At 45.9% G+C, this 25,102-nt stretch overlaps 1 protein-coding gene across 2 annotated transcripts; it reads left to right on the forward strand.

The window, feature by feature from the left end:
* The first annotated feature begins 8,328 nt into the window (after positions 1-8,328).
* On the forward strand, positions 8,329-23,428 carry ABHD4 (abhydrolase domain containing 4, N-acyl phospholipase B). 2 transcript variants are annotated; one of them, XM_010335072.3, is made up of 7 exons: positions 8,329-8,413; positions 11,790-11,878; positions 13,853-14,225; positions 14,384-14,538; positions 16,997-17,108; positions 21,063-21,249; positions 21,945-23,428. In XM_010335072.3, exons 1-7 carry the CDS (start codon positions 8,391-8,393, stop codon positions 22,032-22,034), a joined length of 1,029 nt encoding a protein of 342 aa, XP_010333374.1. In that variant the 5' UTR covers positions 8,329-8,390; the 3' UTR covers positions 22,035-23,428. The 2 variants fall into 2 exon arrangements, with proteins under 2 accessions (XP_010333374.1, XP_010333375.1); XM_010335073.3 differs by having other exon boundaries at positions 8,358-8,524.
* The last annotated feature ends 1,674 nt before the right edge of the window (positions 23,429-25,102 follow it).

Here is a 25,102-nt window from a genome sequence, read left to right on the forward strand (position 1 = left end):
ATCCCAGGATGTTAGCGCTGAAAGGCCTGAAAGAGCGTGCGTGGTTCAATCCTACTCTCTCCAATTCATTTTGCAGAAGAAACTGAAATGATTCTAGGTTTTGTTTGTTTGTTTGTTTGTTTGTTTGTTTTGAGACGGAGTTTCGCTCTTGTTACCCAGGCTGGAGTGCAATGGCGCGATCTCGGCTCACCGCAACCTCCGCCTCCTGGGTTCAAGCAATTCTCCTGCCTCAGCATCCCAAGTATCTGGGACTACAGGCACGCACCACCATGCCCAGCTAATTTTTTGTATTTTTAGTAGAGACGGGGGTTTAACCATGTTGACCAGGAATGGTCTCCATAGCTTGACCTCATGATCCACCCGCCTCGGCCTCCCAACGTGCTGGGATTACAGGCGTGAGCCACCGCGCCCGGCCCAGGTTTTGTATTTTAGCAAGTGGAATTGTGTTTAGCATTTTAGCTTTTTAAAAAACTAAGTTCTGGCTTTTGTTGCCTTTTAATTTCACATGAATCCGACCTTCTAGGCCTAGTTCATCTCACCTTTTAGCCAAAAGTTTTTCCACACATAACCAGGTACTTTATTTTCAGCTTCTTAATAACTTTGAACTGTAGGTGAGCAAAATACCTAAAACAGCAAATGAACAACAGCCTTCCTACCTTTCACATTTGTGTGTGTGTGTGTATGTGTGTGTGTGTGTATGTGTGTGTGTGTGTGTGTGTGTATGTGTGTGTGTGTGTGTGAGAGAGAGAGAGACGGAGTTTTGCTCTTGTCGACCTGGCTGGAGTCCAGCGATTGGCATGATCTCGGCTTGCTGCAACCTCCCCAACCTAGGTTCAAGCCATTCTGCTGCCTCAGCAACCCAAGTAGCTGGGATTACAGGCACCTGCCATCACGCCCGGCTAAATTTTGTATTTTTAGTAGAAACAGGATTTTGCCATTTTAGCTAGTCTCAAACTCCTGACCTCGGGCAATCTGCCCACTTTCGCCTCCCAAAGTGCGGGGATTACAGGAGTGAGTCACTGCACCGGCCCCTTTTCACTTTTTATGTGCATTTAGACTGGAAACTCTATAGCATTAACCAATGTATTATCAGTGAGGAGCAAAGCCACACTTAGGTTCTAGAAAGAAGAGAAATAACCTAAGAAACCTTTACAGTCTACTTGAAGAGACAGATTCATATTCATACCCACAGAGATTTACACAGCCATATGAACATAAGTTCAGCGTAAACCTATGTTGCTGAGAAGGAAAAAAAAAAGAGTGGATAACCAGCTGGTTCCTGTTTCAGTGTAATATGGCAGGAAGCATCAATTTCTCTGACAAGTTAAACCTTTCTCTCTGCCTCATAAACAAGTAGGAAGGTAGCTTCCTCGCGAATATTCAACTTCAAACTTTACAGGATAGGCTGGTGCTTTTTAATCATTCAGGAGTGAATTCTTCAGGGAGTTTCTATTCCATCAGCCAGCCTCGTTCAGGCAGTTTCTCCCTGATGTTTTGTCTGCCTTTGATCCATGTCAACTAGCATCATTAAGATTTCCCCAGGAACTCTCACAGGAGAGAAGACAAGATGAAAAGCATCAAATGCACTTACTGAATCCATCTGTTTCTGAGACCTGCTAGTCACACCAATATACTACACTAAGGCTTTTCTGAACTACTTAAAACAGCAAGAAAAGGCCTAGTTCTCTGTTTGGTTTAGTATTCTATATTCATCGAAACATTTTTAACTGACCTGTCAACAGGAAATTGCTAACACTAGCGTTGGTTTCAATTAGTTTAAATCAGAATATTAATATAGTTAAAAATTCTTGTCCAGAGTAGTGGATTAAAGGGCAAGCTCTAGAATCAGTCCTAGGTTTGAACCTTGAGGCTGCTGTTTACTAGTTGTCTAATCTGGAACAAGTTATTCAGACAGTTTCATTTTCCTTTTCTATAAAATGGAAATAGCAATACCTGGATCATTGAAATGATGTGAGGATTAAATGAGATAATGTTAAGCATTAAGTACTTAGTATAGTGTTTGGCAGGCAGTAAATGTTTGCTCTTATTAGCTATCATTAATCCTAGTAACTATGTCTGCTTCTCCTGTTTCTCTGAATGTTTGAAAGTTAGCCAAACCATAGCACCCCCAATAATTTGGATATGCAAAAGGTAGCACTGGAGGGACTACAACTCAATGGCTCTTAAAGAGCAGATCTAATTTATAAGCTGAAACTGAAGTCAGGGTATACTTTAGGGGTTTCATGACTAAAATTCTCAATATCATAAAACAATGGAAAAGTGGGGGAACAAGGGGCAAAGTCCATGATTTTACATCATACGTCTCTCTACAAAAAGAAATCATGTTCTTTACCAAAATAAACACAAATCCTCCAAAATCTGAGTAGAAAATAGCTCTTCTAAAGGAAATCTCTGCATGGAAAAAAAAAATGTCTTTTCCAGTTCCTTTCCCTTGTATTGTCACTTTTGCCTTAAGATTCCCATCTTTGAGTCTGTTCACTTATATTGCACGTTAACACCTCTATGTTTTAAACTTTGGCCCCAATGTGAACAAAATCCCCCTCTCCTGTTTCCTATTAGAACAGATAAAACAGGTTATTATTTTCAAATAATAAAAATTTAAGGAGAATCAAGTTACAAACAGCACAAAGTTTTTAAGTATCAAGTTTCTGATCAAGTCCTAGGAAAGCAGTAAATATCTTCAGTGAACCCCTATCCCTTCATCCTTTCAGTTTCTAATGAAGTGGAACAACTTTTCAGCTCCTTTGTCTGATTTCCCTCTCTCCTAGCTGTTTGGGAGTCTCATAAAAGCCTCAGTTTTACCCCCTTGCTGGCACCTAAAAGTGAGTCCACCATATTGTCCTTTCCAAGAGCAGATCACTCACCACAACATGGGGCTGAAATCATCAGTGCCTGAGCAACATTGTGCAAGAGAATTTTCTGTGATAATGTCTCTGCACAGCCCAATATAGTAGCTGCTAGACATATGTGGCTATTGAGCACTTAAACTACAGTTAGTGTTATAACCTGGATGCAGGTTCAGACTCTCGCTGTTCACAGAGTCCAATTAACAAGAATGAGATCTGTTATAAAGAAAATGACATTTTATTCCAAAGCTACCTTAAGGGAAGAAGCACAGGGTTTCTGCCTTAAGGGTACAACTTCACTTTTGGAGCAGAAATAGGGTGCTTTTGAAAGGGGGCCTGGAACACTGGCATAAATGGCACACAGGGAGGAAGCGAGTGGTTGGGGGGGGTGGTCTGCATACTACCTTCAGTGCCTTATCTACTGGACAGTGACTGCTGGTGCCTTTTGTGGGCAGGGCTAGGTTCTAAAAGTGGCCAATACTCTCCAAATAAGAGAGAGCTTTGGAACGGGCATACTTGGGGTTGTAGATGGACTGTTCTCACGGCAGCCTCCTGGTGGGCGAGAGTTCCTCTCTGGAGCGTCTAAGCATAGTTAGATGAACTTGCCCCATAGGAAGTGTCTGGTAAAGAGGAGGTAAAAAGGCTATAATTGCATTTCTAAAGAGCTAAGGAGGAAGTAAAGAGAAGGAGGAAAGAGAAAAAAAGAGATTTTTTAAAAATCATTAAACTATCTCTTAGAAAAATGGGGATGCTTCATTACAATGCGACTAAGGAAATTTTATTTGGCTTTATTTAAATCTAAGTAGCCACTTGTGGCTAGTGGCTGTCACTGGACAGAGCAACTTATGTTGCTTTAAACATTTAAAAGCTTTAAACATTTCTGTGTTTAATCAAAGAGTCATACCTTGTTCATAGTTAATTCAAATGGAAGTGATACCCATTTGAAACAAAAGAATAATCTATACCTGCAAGGCCTCAGTTATCAGTTTATCAGCTCCCCCTACTTTTGGAATGCTTGATGATGACTTACAGTCATAGAAAGAGCGTTTGTAACCTCCCAATGGGTTCACCTTGCCCGCTGCCTAGACAGAGCCAGTTCATCAAGACAGGGCAATTACAATAGAGAAAGAATAATTCATGCAGAGCTGGCTGTGCAGGAGACCGGAGTTTTATTATTACTCAAATCAGTCTCCCCAAGCTTTCAGGGATCAGAGTTTTTAAGGACAAGTTGGTCAGCTGGGGGAACCCAGTAAGCCAGGAGTCCTGATTGGTCAGGGATGAAATAATAGGGAGTCGAACCTGTCTTCTTGCACTGAGTAAGTTCCTGGGTCGGGAGGCCACAAGATCAGATGAGCCAGTTCATCCATCTGAGTGGTGCCAGCTGATCCATCAAGTGCAGGGTCTGCAAAATATCTCAAGCACTGATCTTAGGAGCAGTCTAGGAAGGGGTCAGAATCTTATAGCCTCTGGCTGCATGACTCCCAAACCATAATTTCCAATCATGTGGCTAATGTTACTCCTACAAAGGCTATCTAGTCCCCAGGCAACAAGAAGGTCTGCTTCGGGAAAGGGCTGTTATCATCTCTGTCACAAACCGCAAACTATAAACTAAGTTTCTCCCAAAGTTAGTTCAGCCTATGCCCAGCAATGAAATAGGACAGCCTGGAAGTTAGAAGCAAGATGGAGTCAGTAAGTTAGATCTCTTTCACTGTCTCAGCCACAATTTTGCAAAGGTGGTTTCAGATTTGTCAAATTAATTTCCATCCACATTCGTTGGAGTCTCACACTTGCTCATGATGTGCTTTGTCCTAATGATAAGGAGAAAAAAATAACTTACATTTTCTCCCCAGAGGTCTGTCTAGAGTAGGCACCAAGACACCTCTTTATTCTATAATTCTAGCAGATCCAGCCCAATCCTGAGATATATCAACACTGGGAATACCTTAAAAACTAGTAACTTTGGTTACAAAAAGCATTCTCCATCCATTCAAGTTTCCTACTTCCAAGAAACATCTACTTTAAAGCTGATTTAGCACATGAAAACAAACTACAAACACTTCTCTGCACTGCCTCCTGAGGAATGATCTAGAGAGATCTGATACCAATTCCAATGCAGTTGTCTGGCCTCAAAAAATTCCACAACTTATAGTTTTTCAGAAAAATGGGAAATTTTTTATTGTCCTGTCTGGGAGTGATATAGTATGGAATTTCCTATTTAGTACAATTTAGAATGCAGCTCCCAAAGCATTTGACATTTAGCATATTGTTTCATAGGTAATGGTTTATGCTTCTGCCTTTTCTCTAGACTTTTCTTCATTTACCCAACAAATACTGAGTGCCTACTCTGCCACAATTTGTTCTAGGTGTTGGGAGCACAGCAGATAACAAGACAGAGAGGGTTCCCCAGGAAACTTAGTCTCTAAGTGGAAGGAAACTGATAATTAATGAGTAAAAACAATGCCAGATAATTTCAGATAATGGTAAGTGTTATGAAGAAAACAAAAATAGGGTAATGTGAGAGAGTGATGGGGGGCGCTCTTTAGATCCTGCAGTCAAGAAATGCCTCAGAAGAGGGGGTTTCAGCTGAGTTCTGAATACAAAGTTATCAGCTCTGCAAAGCCAAGAACGACCGAGGGTAACAACAGATAAAAAGTCTGTGTTTACTATTAGAACAGGTTATTTCTTTCCTTTTGATAATTGTTTTGTTGTTTCTTTTTTTAGAGACAAAATCTGACTCCATCACCCAGGCTGGAGTGCAGTGGTGGGATCATAGCTCACTGTAACCTCTAACTCCTAGACTCAAGTGATCCTCCTGCCTCACTCTTCCAAGTAGCTGTGACTATGGGTATGCATTGCAGCACCTGGCTATTTTTTTTCATTTTTATAGAGACAGAGTCTTGCTATAATGCCCAGGCTGGATAATTGTATTTTTAGTGCTCAACATAATTCTTGGCTTTGAAGAATAGCAGCAACAACAACCATAATTAATATTCATAGCACAAGTAAGTGTACCACATGATTATTTGAATAATCTTGGTTAATTCTCACCATACACAAGCCAGAGGAAGAAATTAAGAGATGCTAAATAACTTGGCCAATGGCTTAAAATGGATAAGTGGCAAAGCAAATACTGACCTTAACCTAGGCTTCTGACTCCAGAATCTACACTTCTAACTAACCAGTGAGTCTCATGGAGCACCAGCATCAGCAGTGCTTCCTACAAATGCAGCTTTCTAGCATCAAGCCAAACCAGCTGAATCTGAATCTCAGAGGTTAGGGATTAGAAACCTGAATTGTTAATAAATCCATCAGGTGATTCTTATGCTTACTGAAGTTTAAGACCAATGTGTTTTGTTGAAAGATGGAATGAAGGCAACTTTGTTGGCTCACTCCTGTAATACCAGCACTTTGGGAGCTCAAGGCGGAAGGATAGCTTGAGCCAAGGAGTTTGAGACCAGTCTGGGCAAAATAACAAGACCCCGTCTTTACAAAAACTAAAAAAAAAAAAAAATTATCTGGTCAACTGTAGTCCCAGCTACTTGGAAGGTTGAGGCAAGAATACCCCTTGAGCCCAGAAGTTCAAGGCTGCAGTGAGCCATGATCATGCCACTGCAGTCCAGCTTGGGTGACAGTGAGAACCAGTCTCAGAAAGAAAAAAAAAAATGTTTCATGAAAGAGACAAGTCCTCTGCTAGTTGTATTACTTCGCACCCCATCTGGCAAATTCCTAAGCCCCTAAACTCTACAAATACTGGTTCTCTTAAACATTAAGTCTTTATACTAATCAGCTTAACACTGTGTTGCAACAAAGAAGAAATCTCAGAATCTTCTGGGTCCTTCAGGAAGGCTAAAGAAAAATTCCTTGATCAACCCCTCTGCACCAGCATTCTCTCACTATCCTCCACCACTCCCCACTCTGGTTTTGTTTTTGTTTTTGTTTTTTGAGACAGAGTCTCACTCTGTCACCCAGGCTGGAGTGCAGTGGTACAATCTTGGCTCACTGCGACCTCCTCCTCCTAGGTTCAATGATTCTCCTGCCTCAGCCTCCCAAGTAGCTGGGAATCCAGGTGCCTGCCACTACACCCAACTCATTTTTTGTATTTTTAGTAGAGATGGGTTTTCACCATGTTGGCCAGGCTGGTCTCGAACTCCTGACATCAAATGATCTGCCCACCTCTGCCTCCCAAGGTTCAGGGATTATAGGCATGAGCCCCCCTCCAACCCCACGGTCTGGTTGTAATTAAGGGGATGATCTGAAATCTGACAGCTCAAGGGAGATCAGGCCCTGTTTACCAGCATAAGCAAATTCTGCAGCCAGCCTCAGAATTTGGCTCCTCTGTTGAGCAAACCTGAAGTTCGCTTAGGACCTCTGGACCAAGCCAGCCTTATCTCCCTGTCCTGACACTTAGGTACCTAAAGCAGACCTAGCCTTGTAGGTGAGTCCTTCAACCTTATCTTCCAAACTGAAGGTGACCTAGAGTCGAGCTGTATTTTCCCTGGAAAATAGATTGGGGCCGAGTCACCCCCAGAGCAGAGAAATGCCTATCTTGGCAGACGTTATATAGGTTTAAGGTTGCCAGAGAAAATACAGGATGCCTAGTTATGTCCCAAGTACTGCATGGCCCATACTGATTCTATTTATTTATTTATTTATTTATTTATTTATTTATTTATTTTTGAGACGGAGTTTCACTCTTGTTACCCAGGCTGGAGTGCAATGGCGCGATCTCGGCTCACCACAACCTCAGCCTCCTGGGTTCAGGCAATTCTCCTGCCTCAGCCTCCTGAGTAGCTGGGATTACAGGCACGCGCCACCATGCCCAGCTAATTTTTTGTATTTTTAGTAGAGACGGGGTTTCACCATGTTGACCAGGATGGTCTCGATCTTTTGACCTCATGATCCACCCGCCTTGGCCTCCCAAAGTGCTGAGATTACAGGCGTAAGCCACCGCTCCCGGCCCCCCATACTGATTCTAAAAAAAAATTATTTGCTTTATTTGAATCTAGAATTTATACTTAACTAGGTGTCCTGATTCTTTAGTTTTGAGATCTGGCATCCAGGCCCTTTGTAGGAGCATTGAGCCAATGGTGTTGTCTCCACAAACATTTAAGCCTCTCATTAGAAGGAACACTAACAGGGGTCAATTTCAGGAAGACACAGTTATAATAGGAAGCCCAAAGAATGGGTGCCAGCGTGCAGGAGTAGTTCTGTCATTTTTTAGGTATTAGAGAACGGAGGGCTGATAGAGCTCCTGCAGGAACTCCCCCAAATGTATGACCAGGATTAACGTACTATTCTGAGACCCTCAGAGACATCTCTGCCTGAACACATGCCAGTGATTGAAAACATAGGAAGGCCCCGCTAGTTCAAACCAAGTTGTGGAGTTTGAGAGTCCCACCCGCAGGCCGCGAGCCCCGCCCCCTGCGCAGCCACGCCCCCTTTTTCCCCACGGCCTCCGGGGTCAGCTGGTGCTGGCGTCAGGCGCTGGGCGGGCTCGCCTGGACCTGGCAGGGCTTGTTTACTATGGCTGATGATCTGGAGCAGCAGTGAGTTAATCCTGTCCCTTTCTCTCTTTCTCTCTCTCTCTGGGCCATGATCCTGGGACTGTCTGTGGCTGAGGAACAGTGGTAGACACCTTCCCGCCCTTCCTTTTCCAGGTCGGCCTCCGGAGAGGGCGGGGGGTGGGTGCGCTGCTTGCTTTGCATTTGCCCAGAAGAGCCGGCAGCTGAGCCGGGGGAGCCATGGGAGACATGGGAGATGCGCTCGTCGGTAGCCCGGGGATCCTGGGTTTCCACCTTAGTCCTCGCGAGTGCCCCTCATTCTCCTCTGGCCTCTCGAGAGATTCCGCGTTGATGTCTGAGATCCCCGAAAGCAAGCTTGTGGGACGCTGGTGCGGGGGTAGCAGCCGGGCATGCTCGTCTCGACTTGCCCCAGAACGGCGGTCGTGGGGATGGAGAGAGCCTCCTCCCTCCGCCCGGCAAGGAGTAGGTGTGGAGAGACTGGAGAGGTCTCCACCTCGCTGAAATTGGCGTGGAACCACGGGCATTCTTTAGCTGTTGCCCACAGAGACACGTAGCCGCAAGTGATCTAGTTGATAATGCTTTTAATCATCATAACAACATCTTTAATTCAGTGCTTTCAGATTTAGAGCTATTGGGATTTGTTACCCCTCTCTCAAGGGCATCAGGTTTGGGATACCACCTGTAGGTGGTGTGACTAGCAGTTCGCAATCCGATAGGAGCAAGAAAAAGTTGCTACGAGAAGAATGACTCAGCTCCCAGTCGAGCCTTGGTTTCACCAGAACTGGGCCTTTCCTGGATCCAGTACTCCTGTTTTTCAGAACTGCAGAACTGGAAGCCCACGAAACTAATTAGCTTTATAATCATAATAAGTAGCTCCAAAGAAAATGTCCAGAGGAATATTTTACTTTCAAAGATGACTTTTCCAAGAGGAAATTTGCAATGCTTTAAGACTTAAGGAAGCAGAATGTTCCAGCTGAAGGAGATGCAGGTAGTTCAGCTTCTTTTTACAAATGAAGACGCTGTGTCCCTAGAAATTAGGTCAACAGAGACCATCTTAGCCAGGTTAAGTTCATAGCTGAATGTCTTTTCTGCTCCTTGCCTCAACTTCCCACCCCATATTTCCCATATTTCCCCCATAGTTTTGAGCATATAGAGTGTGCCAGGCACTATTTCCAGTGCTTTACTTGTAACGTTTTTGGTGAAGAAGGAAGGCAAAGTAATTCTCCCACCAAGGATTATCTGCTGAGCAGTCCGTGATGCTGTACCATGGGCAGCATTTTTCCTGAGCTCTGCTTTGGGCAGTAACAGGACAATGTTATGACCTGACTTGTCACAGCCTGATTTGGAGGAAAAAAAATTGTCTTTTAAGGCTGGCAAAATCCTGTGGTCTTGTTCCCCATGCTTCAAGGCTACAAGGAATTCCAGTAGAATAACAAGAGGATTCTGAGTCTCTCTAGGATCAGATCGATTGAGATTGACAACTCTCATCTGGCTAAAACCATTGATGTACCACTCCCAGCTGCAACTTGTTTTTCTTTCAAACTTCAAATATCCACTGAGAGTTGCTACTTGCAAAACACTGGGAATGTAGACAACTTATTTAGCTGGGGGGAAAGAAAATTTATTGGGAGTTTATCTTGTGCTAAGCATTATTCTATGTGCTTTAGATGCATTAACCCATTTAACCTTTATAGCAACCCTATGAGGTAGACATTAGTATCTCCCTTTTAAAGATGAGGAAGCTCTGACACAGAAAAGCTGAATAATGTGCCCATAGTCACATTGCTAGTAAGTGACAGTGCTAAAATTGGAACTCTGACCTGGCTTTAGATCATACCTCCCTTGAGAAACAGAGATAAGTGTGAAAAAGTGGTTATGTTCTGTGAATATGTGTGTTTGACCTTGAAAAGCTGAGGCTGGAAGGTTCAGGGAGAGAAACCTGGATTTGAGATAAGGGGTTCTAATTCTGTTTCTTTTTTCTAATTTGTGTGACCTCTTTGGGCATCAGTTTGCTCATCTGTAAAATACAGAGGCTAGACTAGATGATTCCTAAGGAAACATCCTAATCTAAAATTCCGTGCTTCAAATGATGTATCAGGATGCCCAGTGTGTGCCAAGGGGATTGGTAATGGTTCCTCTCATTCCCCCTTAGACTTCCCTACCTTGACTATGCCAGTGTTCACAGGCCCTTTCTGTAGCTGTAGGTATCTATCCTGTCTGTAACTCAGGCAGAGTTCAAGAAAAGAGAAATATCAAGTGGGGTTAAAAGGGAATGATACAAACTGTCATTCCTTGAGCATCTCATTTATACTGGGCAACTTACAGGTTTCCTTACATATATAGATGCTCAAAGACAGGTTATTTAATGAGCTAAAGCCATTCTGCTCATCACGGATAACACCATGATTCACGTCCAGATGGGTGTGTGTGTGTAATTCCAAATCTGGTGCTTTTAACTTCTATCTTGCAATGACTTAAGACAGGCATCCCCAAACTTTTTACACAGGGGGCCAGTTCACTGTCCCTCAAACCATTGGAGGGCCACCACATACTGTGCTCCTCTCACTGACCACCAATGAAAGAGGTGCCCCTTCCTGAAGTGCGGAGGGGGGCCGGATAAATGGCCTCAGGGGGCCGCATGCGGCCTGTGGGCCTTAGTTTGGGGACACCTGACTTAAGATCACTGGGTGTGAAAGAGAAAGCAGGATGAGTAATCTGTTTTACTGCATGCCATGGGAGGTGAGGACATAGGTGAGCTTTCTACTCATTTTACAATCTAGAAAACAACACCCGAGGCAACCTGTGTCCTGTCAGTGAACCATAGTAGAACTTGAACCCAGGTCTCCCACCTCCTGCTGCCTGCCTCCATGATTACCCGAGAGATCAGTTGGGCACAACACAATGTTCTGCACTTCTAGGGGCTTGAAAGAGGGCGCACATAAAACCAACCAGTGCCCTGCCAGGAGGGCAGATGGCATGGGAATTTGTCCTACTGTTAAGGAACATCTAGTCCTGGGGACAGCAAAGGATAGCTGAAACATTAGTTAAAAGACATCTCTCCCTTTAATCTTCTTGAACATAAATTATGATAACCATTAACAAAGAGAAGTTATAAGGCTGAAGCGAGATAATAAATGTGACAGAGCTTTGTAAACTGTGAAGTATTATATACAGGATGTTATGAATATCTGTTGAAACAAGGACACGTTCTTAATAGCCATTTACCAAAAAGAAACAGTCTATCAGGCAGCTAGGGAACTGCTGACTGCCATGGTGGGCAGGTCTCCGGAGGCTAGGAAACACTCTGCCTCCTGAGAACTCCTTTGTAACTGTCAGCAAGGCTGAGAGCATCAATGTTTCTTTCTAATGTTGCCGATGAATGTCTGTCTCCTCCTCCCAGACCTCAAGGCTGGCTGAGTAGCTGGCTGCCAACGTGGCGCCCCACTTCCATGTCTCAGCTGAAGAATGTGGAAGCCAGGATCCTCCAGTGTAAGTAGAATGGACAGCTTGTCCCACCTCCCTCATGGGGCCCAAGAAAGATTCAGTATCTTCCCAGAGCCTGCTACCTTGAGTCCACTGATTGCTAATGAACAGTGTGTGGGGTGGGAGGAAAGGTTGTCAGTTATTTGAGGATATGGTGTACAGAGGACACCATATCCTATGATAGTGGTTCCTCACCATCTCTCTAGCCATGTGCTAGTTCCTGCCACTTCCTGCAACTTCACCTCAAACGCTGTGCCAGTGCTGGTGAACACACACACACACATTCTCCCCTTCCTCCTTCCTTCTCCCCCATTTCTCTCTTCTTCCTTCTCTCCTTCTCTCTTCTCACCACACAAGTACTTCTTAGATTTACCACCTGCAGACCCTTGGACCAGCAATCTTGCATTTTCTGATATTACCATTCTCTGTGTTCTACCTGATTTTGGTCCCCCACCTATCTGGTTACCACAGTAGTTTGTGATTTGCAGACCAGCCCTCATCAGCACTGTTATGATGCAGCAGAGCATCCCACTAGCAGCAGCAGCAGCCACTCGCTCAAACAAGCCCCTAAGCCCCTTCTTCCCATATTTCCCATATGATCTCCTCCACCACACCCCTACTGCCCCAGCCATAGCTACCCTCTCGCTTATGGGCCCGAGTATGTGCAGACCAACAGCAGCCAGAGCTTTGAAGACTCTGTCCAGGATCCAGGCTGCTTCACCCAGGCAGCTCTGCCCAGGTGACTGCTGTCACACCAGCAGAACAAGCACTGCCCCACCTCAGTCTCTCACCCGAGGCTCAGTCCACATCCATCACTCCCTCCAACTGGCTGGACCACAGTTCTGTCCCTTCATCAAGCCCCAAGCACACACAGGTTCAAGAGCAATGGATGCAACAGCTCTGTGGGGTTGGTGGTATCACTGCCACCCTAGGCCTAAAGGGAGCTGGGCACATGTTTTTCAAGGGATAAGATGGCCCTGCTTATTACCTACAGACTAAATGGTCTATAAATTGTCATTGGAGTTTAATTCTTTACAATGCATAGTGTTAAAGAAAAAGCGATTCTGACAATCAAACTGGTAAAGATCATTCAAGACTATTGCAGTAGAAGAGATAGATCAGGTTCAACTTTTTTTTGTTGTCTTGAGACTGAGTTTCGCTCTTGTTGCCCAGGCTGGAGTACAATGGTACAATCTCAGCTCACTGCAACCTCCACCTCCCAGGTTCAAGCGATTCTCCTGCCTCAGCCTCCTGAGTAGCTGGGATTATAGATGCCCACCACCACGCCCAGCAAATTTTTTGTATTTTTACTAGAGATGGGGTTTTGCCATGTTGGCCAGACTGGTCTCAAACTCCTGACCTCAGGTGATCCACATGTCTCGGCCTCCCAAAATGCTGGAATTACAGGCATGAGCCACGGCGCCCAGCCTAGGCTCAACTCTTGAATACAGTAAATGACTGATGTGGATTTATAACAAAGCAGCAGGGTGAAGTGGGGAATCGGTGTATAGAAAATTACTAAGAAGAGATATCAAAGATAAAGGGAGTTCTTTTCAAACCAGTTTAACAGGATCATTGCTAAAGGAAGGTCAGAGGTGAGGGATGAGGAACTTGATCAGATATAAAAGAATTCTTACTGACTTAGTATGACTTACTAATCCTGACTTAGCAGGCTCTTGCTAGACATGTGGAAGACAGGGCAAAGTGCTGTCTGAGCTAGACTTGCTAAGACTGAGCTAGACATGTAGAAGACAGGGCAAGGGCCAAGGTCAAAGCCTAGTCAAGAAGAGGGCTCAGAAGGGCTTGCCTAAAGTTTGGTTAAGTATAGAGTCTTCAGTGGTCAGAGGGTCGTGGGAGGAAAGTTGAGGGAAGCTGGGGAGGGTTGGGGAATGGAGAGATGTGAAGAGTGGTAGTCCAGGCAAAATGATGATGCTGTCAGGAAACAGACTTTGATTTATCATGGGATTCTTTCCTTCCCAGGTCTCCAGAATAAGTTCCTGGCTAGATACGTGTCCCTCCCAAACCAGAATAAGATCTGGACGGTGACTGTGAGCCCTGAGCAAAAGGACCGCACCCCTCTGGTGATGGTGCATGGCTTTGGGGGCGGCGTGGGCCTCTGGATCCTCAACATGGACTCACTAAGTGCCCGCCGCACACTGCACACCTTCGATCTGCTTGGCTTTGGACGAAGCTCAAGGCCAGCATTCCCAAGAGACCCAGAGGGGGCTGAGGATGAGTTTGTGACCTCGATAGAGACATGGCGGGAAACCATGGGGATCCCCAGCATGATCCTCCTGGGACACAGTTTGGGAGGATTCCTGGCCACTTCTTACTCAATCAAGTACCCTGATAGGTAATAAGGAGATGCCACCATCCCTTGTGACCTAATTCCTGGCCTTACTGGGAACTTTCCAGTATTCATTTCCAAAGTTCTCTCATTCCTGATTTAAGGGGCTATGGCACCTACCAGAGAATATAATGTGTCTTCTCCTCTTTCCGCCTTTCATGTAGAGTTAAACACCTCATCCTGGTGGACCCATGGGGGTTTCCCCTCCGACCAACTAACCCCAGTGAGGTCCCTGCACCCCCAACCTGGGTCAAAGCTGTGGCATCTGTCCTAGGACGTTCCAATCCATTGGCTGTTCTTCGAGTGGCTGGGCCCTGGGGTGAGTAGCCTGTAGTATCTCCTTAAAGGAAGGCTGTAACATTCTAGAATGGGTCTTTCCCACTGCGTCTTTCCCACTCATTCCTAAAAAGTGGGAATGAGCCTAGCATTATTTAAAGCTGTTAATCTGGACCAGATCACTTTGTTCAAGATTTGAGAAGGTGTTTTGTTTTGTTTTGTTTTGTTTTGTTTTGTTTTGTGTTGTTTTGTTTTTTGTTGTTGTTTGTTTGTTTGTTTGTTTCCATCTGCATAGCAAAAGCTTTTCCTATGCCAGGAACAGGTGGAGCAGAATAGCTTCCACATACCTTGGCTAGACCCCCAGAGAGAAGGGGCTGCGAAGTGACTCATCCTCTGCTATGTGTGTGAGATTTTTGTTTTGTTTTTTGTTTTTGAGACAGATTCTCACTCTGTCTCCCAGGCTGGAGTACAGTGGTGTGATCTCAGCTCACTTCAACCTCTGCCTCCCAGGTTCAAGCCATTCTCCTGCCTGAGCCTCCCGAGTAACTGGGACTGCAGGTGTGCCCCACCACACCTGGCTAGTTTTTGTATTTTTGGTAGAGATAGGGTTTCACCATGTTGGCCAGGCTGATCTTGGACTCCTGGCCTCTAGGGATCCACCTGCCTCGGCCTCCCAAAGTTCTGGGATTACAGGCGTGAGAAACCCCACCCAATGTGTGTGAGATTTTATGAAAACCTGCTGGTGATTCAGGCTCAGTAACCACCAGATTCCATCCCTGTGGTTCACCCAACACCTGCAGCAGGGAGATGTCAGAACCAAAGCCTTCAGTATAACCCAGAGTGGCAGGCAAGCCCCCGTGAACCATGCACTGGTCCAGGCAAGCACCATATCTTCACCTGCTCTGTGCTGCCTAGCACTTGGCAGCTGTCAGCAAATTCTATGGGCAAAAGGGAGGAAAGGAGGAGGAGGACCATGGGGAGCCAGCCCTAATGAACAGAATCAGTATCACTGACCTTCTGACCTCACACTGCCAGCACGCTTCCCTGCTGGGGAGCTTTTTACTCTGATGAAGTGAAGAGCAGATTCCATTATGGAATAGATTGCTGATGCCTATCTTGTACTGATGGTTGTGTTTACATAATAATATTCAATCGCTAAATAAGAGTTACCTCTCTAGTTCCTTCAAGAAAAACAGAATAGGGCCGGACGCGGTGGCTCACGCCTGTAATCCCAGCACTTTGGGAGGCCGAGGAGGGTGGATCACGAGGTCAAGAGATCGAGACCATCTTGGCCAACATGGTGAAACCCCGTCTCTACTGAAAATACAAAAAAAATTAGCCGGACGTGGTGGCGTGTGCCTGTAATCCCAGCTACTTGGGAGGCTGAGACAGGAGAATTGCTTGAACCCAGGAGGCGGAGGTTGCGGTGAGCCGAGAATGCGCCATTGCACTCCAGCCTGGGTAACAAGAGCGAAACTCCATCTCAAAAAAAAAAAAAAAGAAGAAAAGAAAAACAGAATGACTCCAGATAAAGAAAAAAAAAAGCATTTGAGTATAAGATAGGTGTTTAGCAGTTCTGAGAGAGAGGAAGGCTATCAAGACACAGGTGCAAAGGAGAGTAAGTGGGCAGAGGTTCCCAGTGCTGTGGTCTCCAACAGACTCTTGATAATCCTTTGCCAAAAAGAAGCCCTGCTCAACCTACTGTCCCCTCTTCTTACTTCTGGCCAGGCTCATGCAGGAGCATCACAGCTATCAAGTTTGGGTCAGTTGGCCAGCAGCCATGAAGGACTGTACTGGAGGGAGGGCCCACGCAGATCCTCATGGCACCCCACACCCAGCCCCTTCTTATCTCCCTCTTGCTCCTCATAAACAGAGAGAAAACCAGAGAGAAAGAGAGATCAGAGATCAGAAATTGAGCAGTGGGGCCCAATTTTTACAGTCTGTTGTTGCATATATATATGCCATAATGAGGTGAAAGGAACAGATTGTTGTAAAACAGTGCCCTGAGTCTGAGACACCATTGTGTTTAGTTCACCTCTCCACATATTCTATCACAGTCCTACAAATGAGAGAGCTCTTGGGAGGTGGTCTAGTTTCATCCGCTACCATCAGAAGATTAAAAGGCCAGAGGGGGATTCGGGAGAAAGAGAACATAGCTCAAGCTGTAGGAGAAGAGCATCTCAGACATGGATACTGTTGGGGAGGGCTTGTGATTCTTGCAAGGAATGATCTTAGGGCTTCATTGAGCTGAAAATAACCTGGCTCCTCAGTGATGTTAGACTGCCTCTAAATTCTTTGGTGACGAGCCAACTTTGTCATTTGAAGTCACCTGGAGCTTCCCAGTAGATTCCTGCACTCTTTCTGCCACTGTAACGTTAAATTAATAAAGCAAACCCTCAGGAAAAATAAGGTTTGGTTAAAGTTGTTAAAACATACACAGGCAGGCGTCTTCCCTGCCCCACCTCCCAAACTGGTCACTCTGTTTTGCTATCCCCTCCCAGGGCCTGGCCTGGTGCAGCGATTCCGGCCGGACTTCAAACGCAAGTTTGCAGACTTCTTTGAAGATGACACCATATCAGAGTATATCTACCACTGCAATGCACAGAATCCCAGGTGAGGGCAGCTTCCCAGGCCAGCTTGGGGCAGACAGTTAGGAGATAAAATTCTTAGCTGCTGGAGTTCTGGGCTTTATTTCTTCTCCAACAAAGTTCTGACTCAGGGAAACACAGGAACTAGCAAGCCTGATCATTTCCAGAGAGTTCCCCAGGGACAGGCACAAAGGAATATAGAAGGTAATAGATTAATTAAACATGCTACCCATCTCTAGAGGAAGGCCCTTTCTATTTCCTACAGGTATGCAGTTGGCCTGATGAGCAACAGTCTGGAAAAATAAAATATAAATATATATATATATATATATATATATATATATATACACATATATATATATATGCACACACACACATACATACATACACACACACATACATACATGTATGTATGCATATTTGTTTTTGTTTTTTGAGACAAGTTTTGTTCTGTTGCCTAGGCTGGAGTACAATGGCGCAATCTTGGCTCACTGCAACCTCCACCTCCCGGGTTCTAGCAATTCTCCTGCTTCAGCCTCCCTAGTAGCTGGGATTACAGGTGCCTGCCACCACACCTAGCTAATTTTTTGTATTTTTAATAAAGACGGGATTTCACAACATTGGCCAGGCTGGTCTCCAACTCCACCTGCCTCAGCCTCCCAAAGTGTTGGGATAATAGGCATGAGCCACCACGCCTGGCTGAAAATATTAATATTTTAAAAGATTTTTTTGAGGGCCAGGCGGGCTCAAGCCTGTAATCCCAGCACTTTGGGAGGCCGAGGCGGGTGGATCACGAGGTCAAGAGATCGAGACCATCCTGGTCAACATGGTGAAACTCCGTCTCTACTAAAAATACAAAAAATTAGCTGGGCATGGTGGCGCGTGTCTGTAATCCGAGCTACTCAGGAGGCTGAGGCAGGAGAATTGCCTGAACCCAGGAGGCGGAGGTTGCGGTGAGCCGAGATCGCGCCATTGCACTCCAGCCTGGGTAACAAGAGCGAAACTCCGTCTAAAAAAAAAAAAAAAAAAAAAAAAGATTTTTTTTTTTTTGACTGAAAGAGTGATACAAACATGGTATTTTTTTTCTTTTTTAGGTCAAAAATAATTATCAAAAGCATGATATTTTTCTTTTTTTTTTTTTTTTTTTTTTTTTTTTTGAGACGGAGTTTCGCTCTTGTTACCCAGGCTGGAGTGCAATGGCGCGATCTCGGCTCACCGCAACCTCCGCCTCCTGGGTTCAGGCAATTCTCCTGCCTCAGCCTCCTGAGTAGCTCGGATTACAGACACGCGCCACCATGCCCAGCTAATTTTTTGTATTTTTAGTAGAGACGGAGTTTCACCATGTTGACCAGGATGGTCTCGATCTCTTGACCTCGTGATCCACCCGCCTCGGCCTCCCAAAGTGCTGGGATTACAGGCTTGAGCCACCGCGCCCGGCCAAAAGCATGATATTTTTCAAAAGGAAAAGAAGTCTTCTGTCCCAGACCTGTAGTCCCTACATTTCCTTATTATTTCCAGTCTAAAATAGCACGTGTGCCATTTCTTCAGAGGGCCTCCTTGTACATATTCCTTTTTACACACATTTGACTGAATCTGTTAAACACATTACTACAAATAGAATTTCTCAAAGAGTATGCATTTTAAAATTTAATTACATGCACTTGAAGTACCTTATCACTGAGACAAAAATTTCTTTGCATTTTGGAGATTTGGGGTGTCCTGAGAACTTTGAAAAGTTCCTATCTGGGCTGCTTATTTACACAACAGGCACCACAAGCCCAGCAACCTGCAGTCTTGGCAATGTGGATGTCCACAGCAGAGTCAGGGAAGTGATCCTCCCCTGGAGAAGTGCCCTGTGACTGGCTGATACCACAAGGCCATGTTGGTGACACCCCGAGCTGCTGGGAGGCATCTCAGCAAAGGCAAGCTTACTGCCCTCCCCTTTTCTAAGGGCTGTCCAAGTCACTTGTGAGCCCAAAGCCATGAGAAAAGCAGAGATTTGCATTCCAGCGGTACAGTCTGAACATTAACCTCAAACCCAGACAGCTTTTGGGCAGCATGTGAGCTGTCTGTCCAGCATTCCACATGAGCTCAGCTAATTGAAGAACCTTGATTAAACAGTAGTATAGAAGCTCTCAGCTCAGCAGTCAAATCAGATTCCCCTGTCTTCCTGCCCTTGGCCCTTTTCTCAGCCCCCTTGGGCTCAATGACCATCTCCTATGCATCTGAGGCCCCATAGGCCCAGCCCTAGCCTTTTCTCCAGAACCTTCCCCATTCCAGACCTAGTTCTGTACAATGGTATATCATTCACATTCCATAGGAAGCAAAGGTGACATCAATGACAACCAGCTCCCTCCACTCCCAAACACCATCACTCAATTTTGTAACTCCCTGAGTTTTTTGACTTTGTAACCCTGACAAGCTCATGGTAACTCTTATCATTTCCTTGGAAAACATGACATTTGACCAATATGTTTGGGGTTATCTACTTCACCTCACCTCAACTTAGGTGCTTTGTACATATTTTTATTTTCCTAATGATGTCCTAGTGAAGTGGGTATAGTACTATATACCCACTTCACTAGGACATCATTAGGAAAATAAAAATACAGGTACATTTATAGATGAAGAAATTAAAGTATATTCTGGTTGCATGACTTGGTAAGAAAACACAGCTAAGGATTTGAATTCATTTGACTCCAAATTCCATGCTTTTTCTACAATGCTGCAATATCTTAAGGAAAAATCATCTATTTCTGGTGGCCTGGACAAAACTCAGGTTCCTGTTCATCTGTACATGCAAAAGAGAATGCAGATCTAGCTGAACTAAACAGGCCAAGCCTGAGAGGCAGCCGTGTCCCCAGCTTGCCCTATCTCCAGCAGAAGCCGCAGACTAGCCCAGAAAGCTGGCTCTGTTCCAGCCTCATGGACACCTCATGATGCGGCCTCAGTTCGTTCTACCTGAGCAAATGACCAGGGAGTGAAGTAGATTACATTGGCATTTGTTACTTCTTGCTTAACAGAAACTGCTGCTCCCCTAGTCCTTGGAAGACTGATGTTTTTAATTCCAGAGTCTTCTCAGGAAGCCCTTTTTACTACCATAGTACTCACTCTTAAGTGTTCACCTCAGATGAACTCCTGACTGTCTCCCTCAACCTCCAACAGGCTAAATCCCCAGGCTGTGTTTTTATAGCACTCAACCACCTTTTCATCCTTCTTGGGAAATTTTAAGTTTCTTTTTTTTGAGACAGAGGCTCACTGTGTCGCCCAGGCTAAAGTGCAGTGGCACAATCTTGGCTCACTGCAACCTCCATCTCCCAGGCTCAAACGATTCTTCTGCGTCAGCCTCCTGAGTAGCTGGGATTACAGGTACCACCACACCAACCTAATTTTCGGATTACAGTGCACCACCACACTGACCTAATTTTTGTATTTTTGGTAGAGACAGGGTCTCACCATGTTGGCCAGGCTGGTCTTGAACTCCTGACCACAAATGATCCACAGTCCTCAGCTCCCAAAGTGCTGAGATTAGAGGCGTGAGCCACCACACCCAGCCCAGGAAATTTTAAGTTAAATAGTAATTAATCATATGATTAGTTACTTAATGCCTACCTCTCTAAAGCATGAGCTAAAGTGTGTGAGCTCCAGGAGGGGCAGCACCCTGTGTTTCTTGTTCATATGTCCTCTTTCCCAGCCCAGGGCGTGACAGATAATATTTGTTGAATATATAATCCATTTCATTCTCAGACAGTTTGTACTGCCATGGGCTTTTTCACAAGTGTTCCTCCAAACTCTTCTGTGATAAGAGACCTCTGGAATTTTGGTCATCTCCTAATCTTACCAATATTTAATGAGCGCAGTGTAGGGCTCTGACAGGAATACAAAGATGACTAAGACTCTGCCTCAGCCTCTGAAGAGACCCAACAAGTTGACATATTCTGCTGTTTATTGAAGTTTACTGCTGTTTTGCTTCTGACAGTGGTGAGACGGCATTCAAAGCCATGATGGAGTCCTTTGGCTGGGCCCGGCGCCCCATGCTGGAGCGAATTCACTTGATTCGAAAAGATGTGCCCATCACCATGATCTACGGGGCCAACACCTGGATAGATACCAGTACGGGAAAAAAGGTGAAGATGCAGCGGCCGGATTCCTATGTCCGAGACTTGGTATGTTCCACCACCAAGGAGTGGAAATGATGCCGTGAATCAAATGCCAGCACATGTTGATTGACTGAGAGTCAATCAGCTCTCAGCCTTGGGGTAGGGATGGGTGATTGAGGAGAAAGAGGAATGGACAGACTGAGATAGGGCAGTAGATTTGAGAAGTTTGGAAACTCTCTTTGTAATATCTTAATTAGAGGCTTCCTACTTTTAGCCCAGTTAGGCTAAAAGGCTGGTTCTAGTCTAGTAGCCAGGCACCTGCTGCTGCTCCAGCCCCCATGTAGTTCCTACCCCAAAGCCAGAGCCATGGGCGGTGGAGTGAATAGTAGAGGCTCCCACCATACCTCCTCCCTTTTTTCTAACCCCTCTCTGCCATGTGCCAAGGAGTGTGCTGAATGAGGCTGGGTGCCAACCATGGGCCAGGTTTACTGGACCTTTGGATTAAATGAGCAGATCAGTGGCGGGGCTAACATGGAAGGAAAGATAGAGTGAATGTTCCTCACGTAAGTAGAGTGGGATATTGGGATTCATTGGCTGTCAAAGGAAAATGCCAAGATCCAAGGGAGAAATGTGGAGTATTATTTCTGATAAGAGCTCATGGGTGTCAGGCAAGCAAGTCTAAGGGGAAAAGAAATAGTGTGACAGCTTCCCAGCACCAGGAATAAAGGGCCATGCCACCCCTGCGGGTCCTCTCTCCACAGGAGATTGAGGGTGCCTCTCACCACGTCTATGCTGACCAGCCACACATCTTCAATGCTGTGGTGGAGGAGATCTGCGACTCCGTTGACTGAGCCACTCTCTGAAGAGGAAGAGGAGAAAGCCAGAGTCGCTTCTGCCTCCCTCTCTGCTTACTCACCTACTCTGTCCTTTCCTCACCAACTAACATGTGCCAGCCAGGCAGAGTCTTGGGCTGTTCCCAGAACAGGACCACAGTGAAAAGAGCACTGCTGACCCCACGCTGAGGGCTGAAGGCAGAAGCCACAAGAGGCCTTGAGCGCCCCACCCTGGGGAAGAACATAAAGGGTTGCCAATGCCACCCCATCCACTCCTTGCCAAGTGTTACCCAGATGGCGGAGGATGTGAAGGGATTGCACTGAGCCGCATTCGCTCTCTCTGCGGCCTTTCTTCCTCTGGGCAAAAAGGGCTTCCAGTGGCCTTTCCTAGCTCTGCAGTGTTTGTGGGGATAGGTTCTGTGCAAGAACACCTTCCTCCTCCATCCCCCATTTCACCCCCATCCCATGCCAGTTCCATCCAGGGTCTGGTTAACTGCCAAGAGCAGGTCCTAGAGTTCCCTTCACCTGCAGAGCCCTTTGCATGACCTAGAAGCTCCTTATCCAAAGCTTCGTTGACAGAAGAGAAAACAGGCCAAGGCGGGACATGGCTGGACCATGGTGATATAGCTCTGTGTGATACACGTTCTGGCAGAGATAAGGCGAGAGCCCAGGTTTGCCAACACCCCGTCGCACACTTGATTTGCTAAGGCTCGAGACAGGCGCCATTGCCATGGGGCTGGTCCTCGTCACTGGCCAAGGATAAACCAGTCCCTGCCCCACTCTCTAGCCCCACTTTGCCGGGGTGCTGTTGTCCTGCCTGTGTCAGCCCTGGCTGCCTAAACTAGGGACACTCAAGTGCTTCCTTCCTTGCCACATCTTCCTCCCAGCTAGAGGCCTCTGAGCCTCCCCTGTGCCTTGGGCCCTAAAGCCCCACATGTAGTATAGAGCAAAGGTGGTTCCTCGTGGAGAAAAGGGGAAAGGCCCTTCAGCCCCAGGGCCATGTCTGGGTTCTCCATGCCTATCAGTCTCTGCAGTTTCTCTACCTGCCCCCAGAGGCGAGGCCAGCTGCAAGCCCCCGCCCATGGTCCAGTGGGGAGCCTCCAGCTACCAGTTCCCTGTCCTTATCAGCCACAGGGTGGTTCCTACTGCATGACCCTCTATCCCTGCCATCTGTCTCCATGGTTTCCAGCTCGCTCCACCCCGACCCACCTGTCAGCCCTCTCCCAGGGAGCTATTTCAGGGGTTCTGGGCAGTAGGCTGGGCCTGGCCTCGGAACCTTGCAGCTCCTGCGTACTCCTTCACTTTCGTAAAACCAACCCTTTCACCAGAATGGTATTAACTCCTGGTGCTTTGTACTACTGGTCCAGCTGCCCTGGGCTCCTTTTCTATATTAATAAAGAAATGAGTAAAAACTGCCGGTAGTGATAATGTTTAAAATTGCGGTGACAAGAGCGCTGGTGGTGCTGAATTCACAACAGCCTGTGTGATGCCTGAGAGAAGGGAGTCCTGAGAGTTACCTGCCTACCCACGACTCCTTTTAGTGTGGCATTACCCTCAAGACCCAGCCCAGAGCCCAGGTCAGCACAGGCCCTGTCACCCAAACACCCATGACAGATGAGGAGTCGAGATCCAGAGTATGGATGGACCAAGTCCCAATTCACAGGACAGAGACAGAGCTTAGTACTCCCTGCTGCCCATTGAACAGCCTTTCTTCCTAAGTTCAGGGAGCCACACATGTACTGTTCCCTACATCTTGTTCTAACTGCCACTCATCTGGATTTCAGCTTAAATATTCCCTACACAGAGACGCCGTTCCCTGATTCCCTAGACTAGACTGGGACCTCTCTGTTCTGCATCTCTGTGGCATATTATCTGCCCCTTTCATAAAACTTATAAACTTGTGGTTACTTGTGTTTTTTTTGTTTGTTTTTGAGACGGAGTTTCACTCTTGTTACCCAGGCTGAAGTGCAATGGCGCGATCTCGGCTCACCACAACCTCCACCTCCTGGGTTCAGGCAATTCTCCTGCCTCAGCCTCCCAAGTAGCTGGGATTACAGGCATGTGCCACCATGCCCAGCTAGTTTTTTGGATTTTTAGTAGAGACAGGGTTTCACCTTGTTGACCAGGATGGTCTCGATCTCTTGACCTCGTGATCCACCCGCCTTGGCCTCCCAAAGTGCTGGGATTACAGGCTTGAGCCACCGTGCCCGGCCTGGTTACTTGTTTAATGTCTCCTTCCTCCTCAGACCATAAGCAACATAAAGGCGAAGGGCACATCTAGCACATAGTTCATGTTCAACAAATGTTTCTTTTCATCAAGCCACGGGAAGTGAGATATACCAAGTGTTCAAAAAAGTGTTCAAATCATTACTAACAGTGCTTGTTCTGTGCTAGCTGAGTCCAGCGGACTCAGAATCCTGCAGTTCTATATGGCACATATTTCGTGTGCACACACTGATTTTAAAAGTATTAAAAATAAATTTTAAAAAATAGCACATGATACTAGACATGCCATGATGAATGAAGAGACAGAACTCCTCCTGAATATAATTACAAAGTTCTGATCCATCTCAGGACCCTGTGTCTTCTCTGAGGATTGTTATAGGGAGGAGAAGGCAGGTATTTAGAGCTTACCACATACCAACCACTAGGGCTACAAGAGTGAAGAAACATAGTCTCTGCCTTTGTGAGAAATTCCAGTTTGCTCAGAGAGATGCACCTAGTCAAAGTATTATGTAAATCGATGTAAAATTGCTCAAGTGCTACCCATGAGAATCGGGGAAACCTCCTGCAGAAGTGATGACAGCTGTGCTTGAAGGCAGGACCAGGGAAAGGGGAAGGAATGTCTGGAGACGGGCGGCTGCACCGGCAGGTGGCTGGGAGAGAAGTCTGGTGAAATCAGCAGGGACCAACTCAGCAGACCCTCTGGCCACGTGAAGAATGTTGTGTTCATTCTAAAAAGCAATGGAAGGAAATGATGAGGGTCAGGGTGGGGTAGGGAGTGTGACAGAATCCCTGACATTGAAACAGTCACTCTGGGTGCTCTGTGGAATTCAGACGAGGAATGAGCCCCTCTCTACAAGAGA

This window comes from Saimiri boliviensis, chromosome 2 (assembly GCF_048565385.1).
Source record: "Saimiri boliviensis isolate mSaiBol1 chromosome 2, mSaiBol1.pri, whole genome shotgun sequence".
NCBI lineage: Eukaryota > Metazoa > Chordata > Mammalia > Primates > Cebidae > Saimiri > Saimiri boliviensis.

Coding starts and splice junctions, on each gene's coding strand:
- ABHD4 (XM_010335072.3), top strand. CDS start 8,391: ATGGCTGATGATCTGGAGCAGCA. Junction 14,226..14,383: donor TCAATCAAGTACCCTGATAG/GTAATAAGGAGA, acceptor CCTTTCATGTAG/AGTTAAACACCTCATCCTGG. Junction 21,250..21,944: donor ATTCCTATGTCCGAGACTTG/GTATGTTCCACC, acceptor CTCTCTCCACAG/GAGATTGAGGGTGCCTCTCA.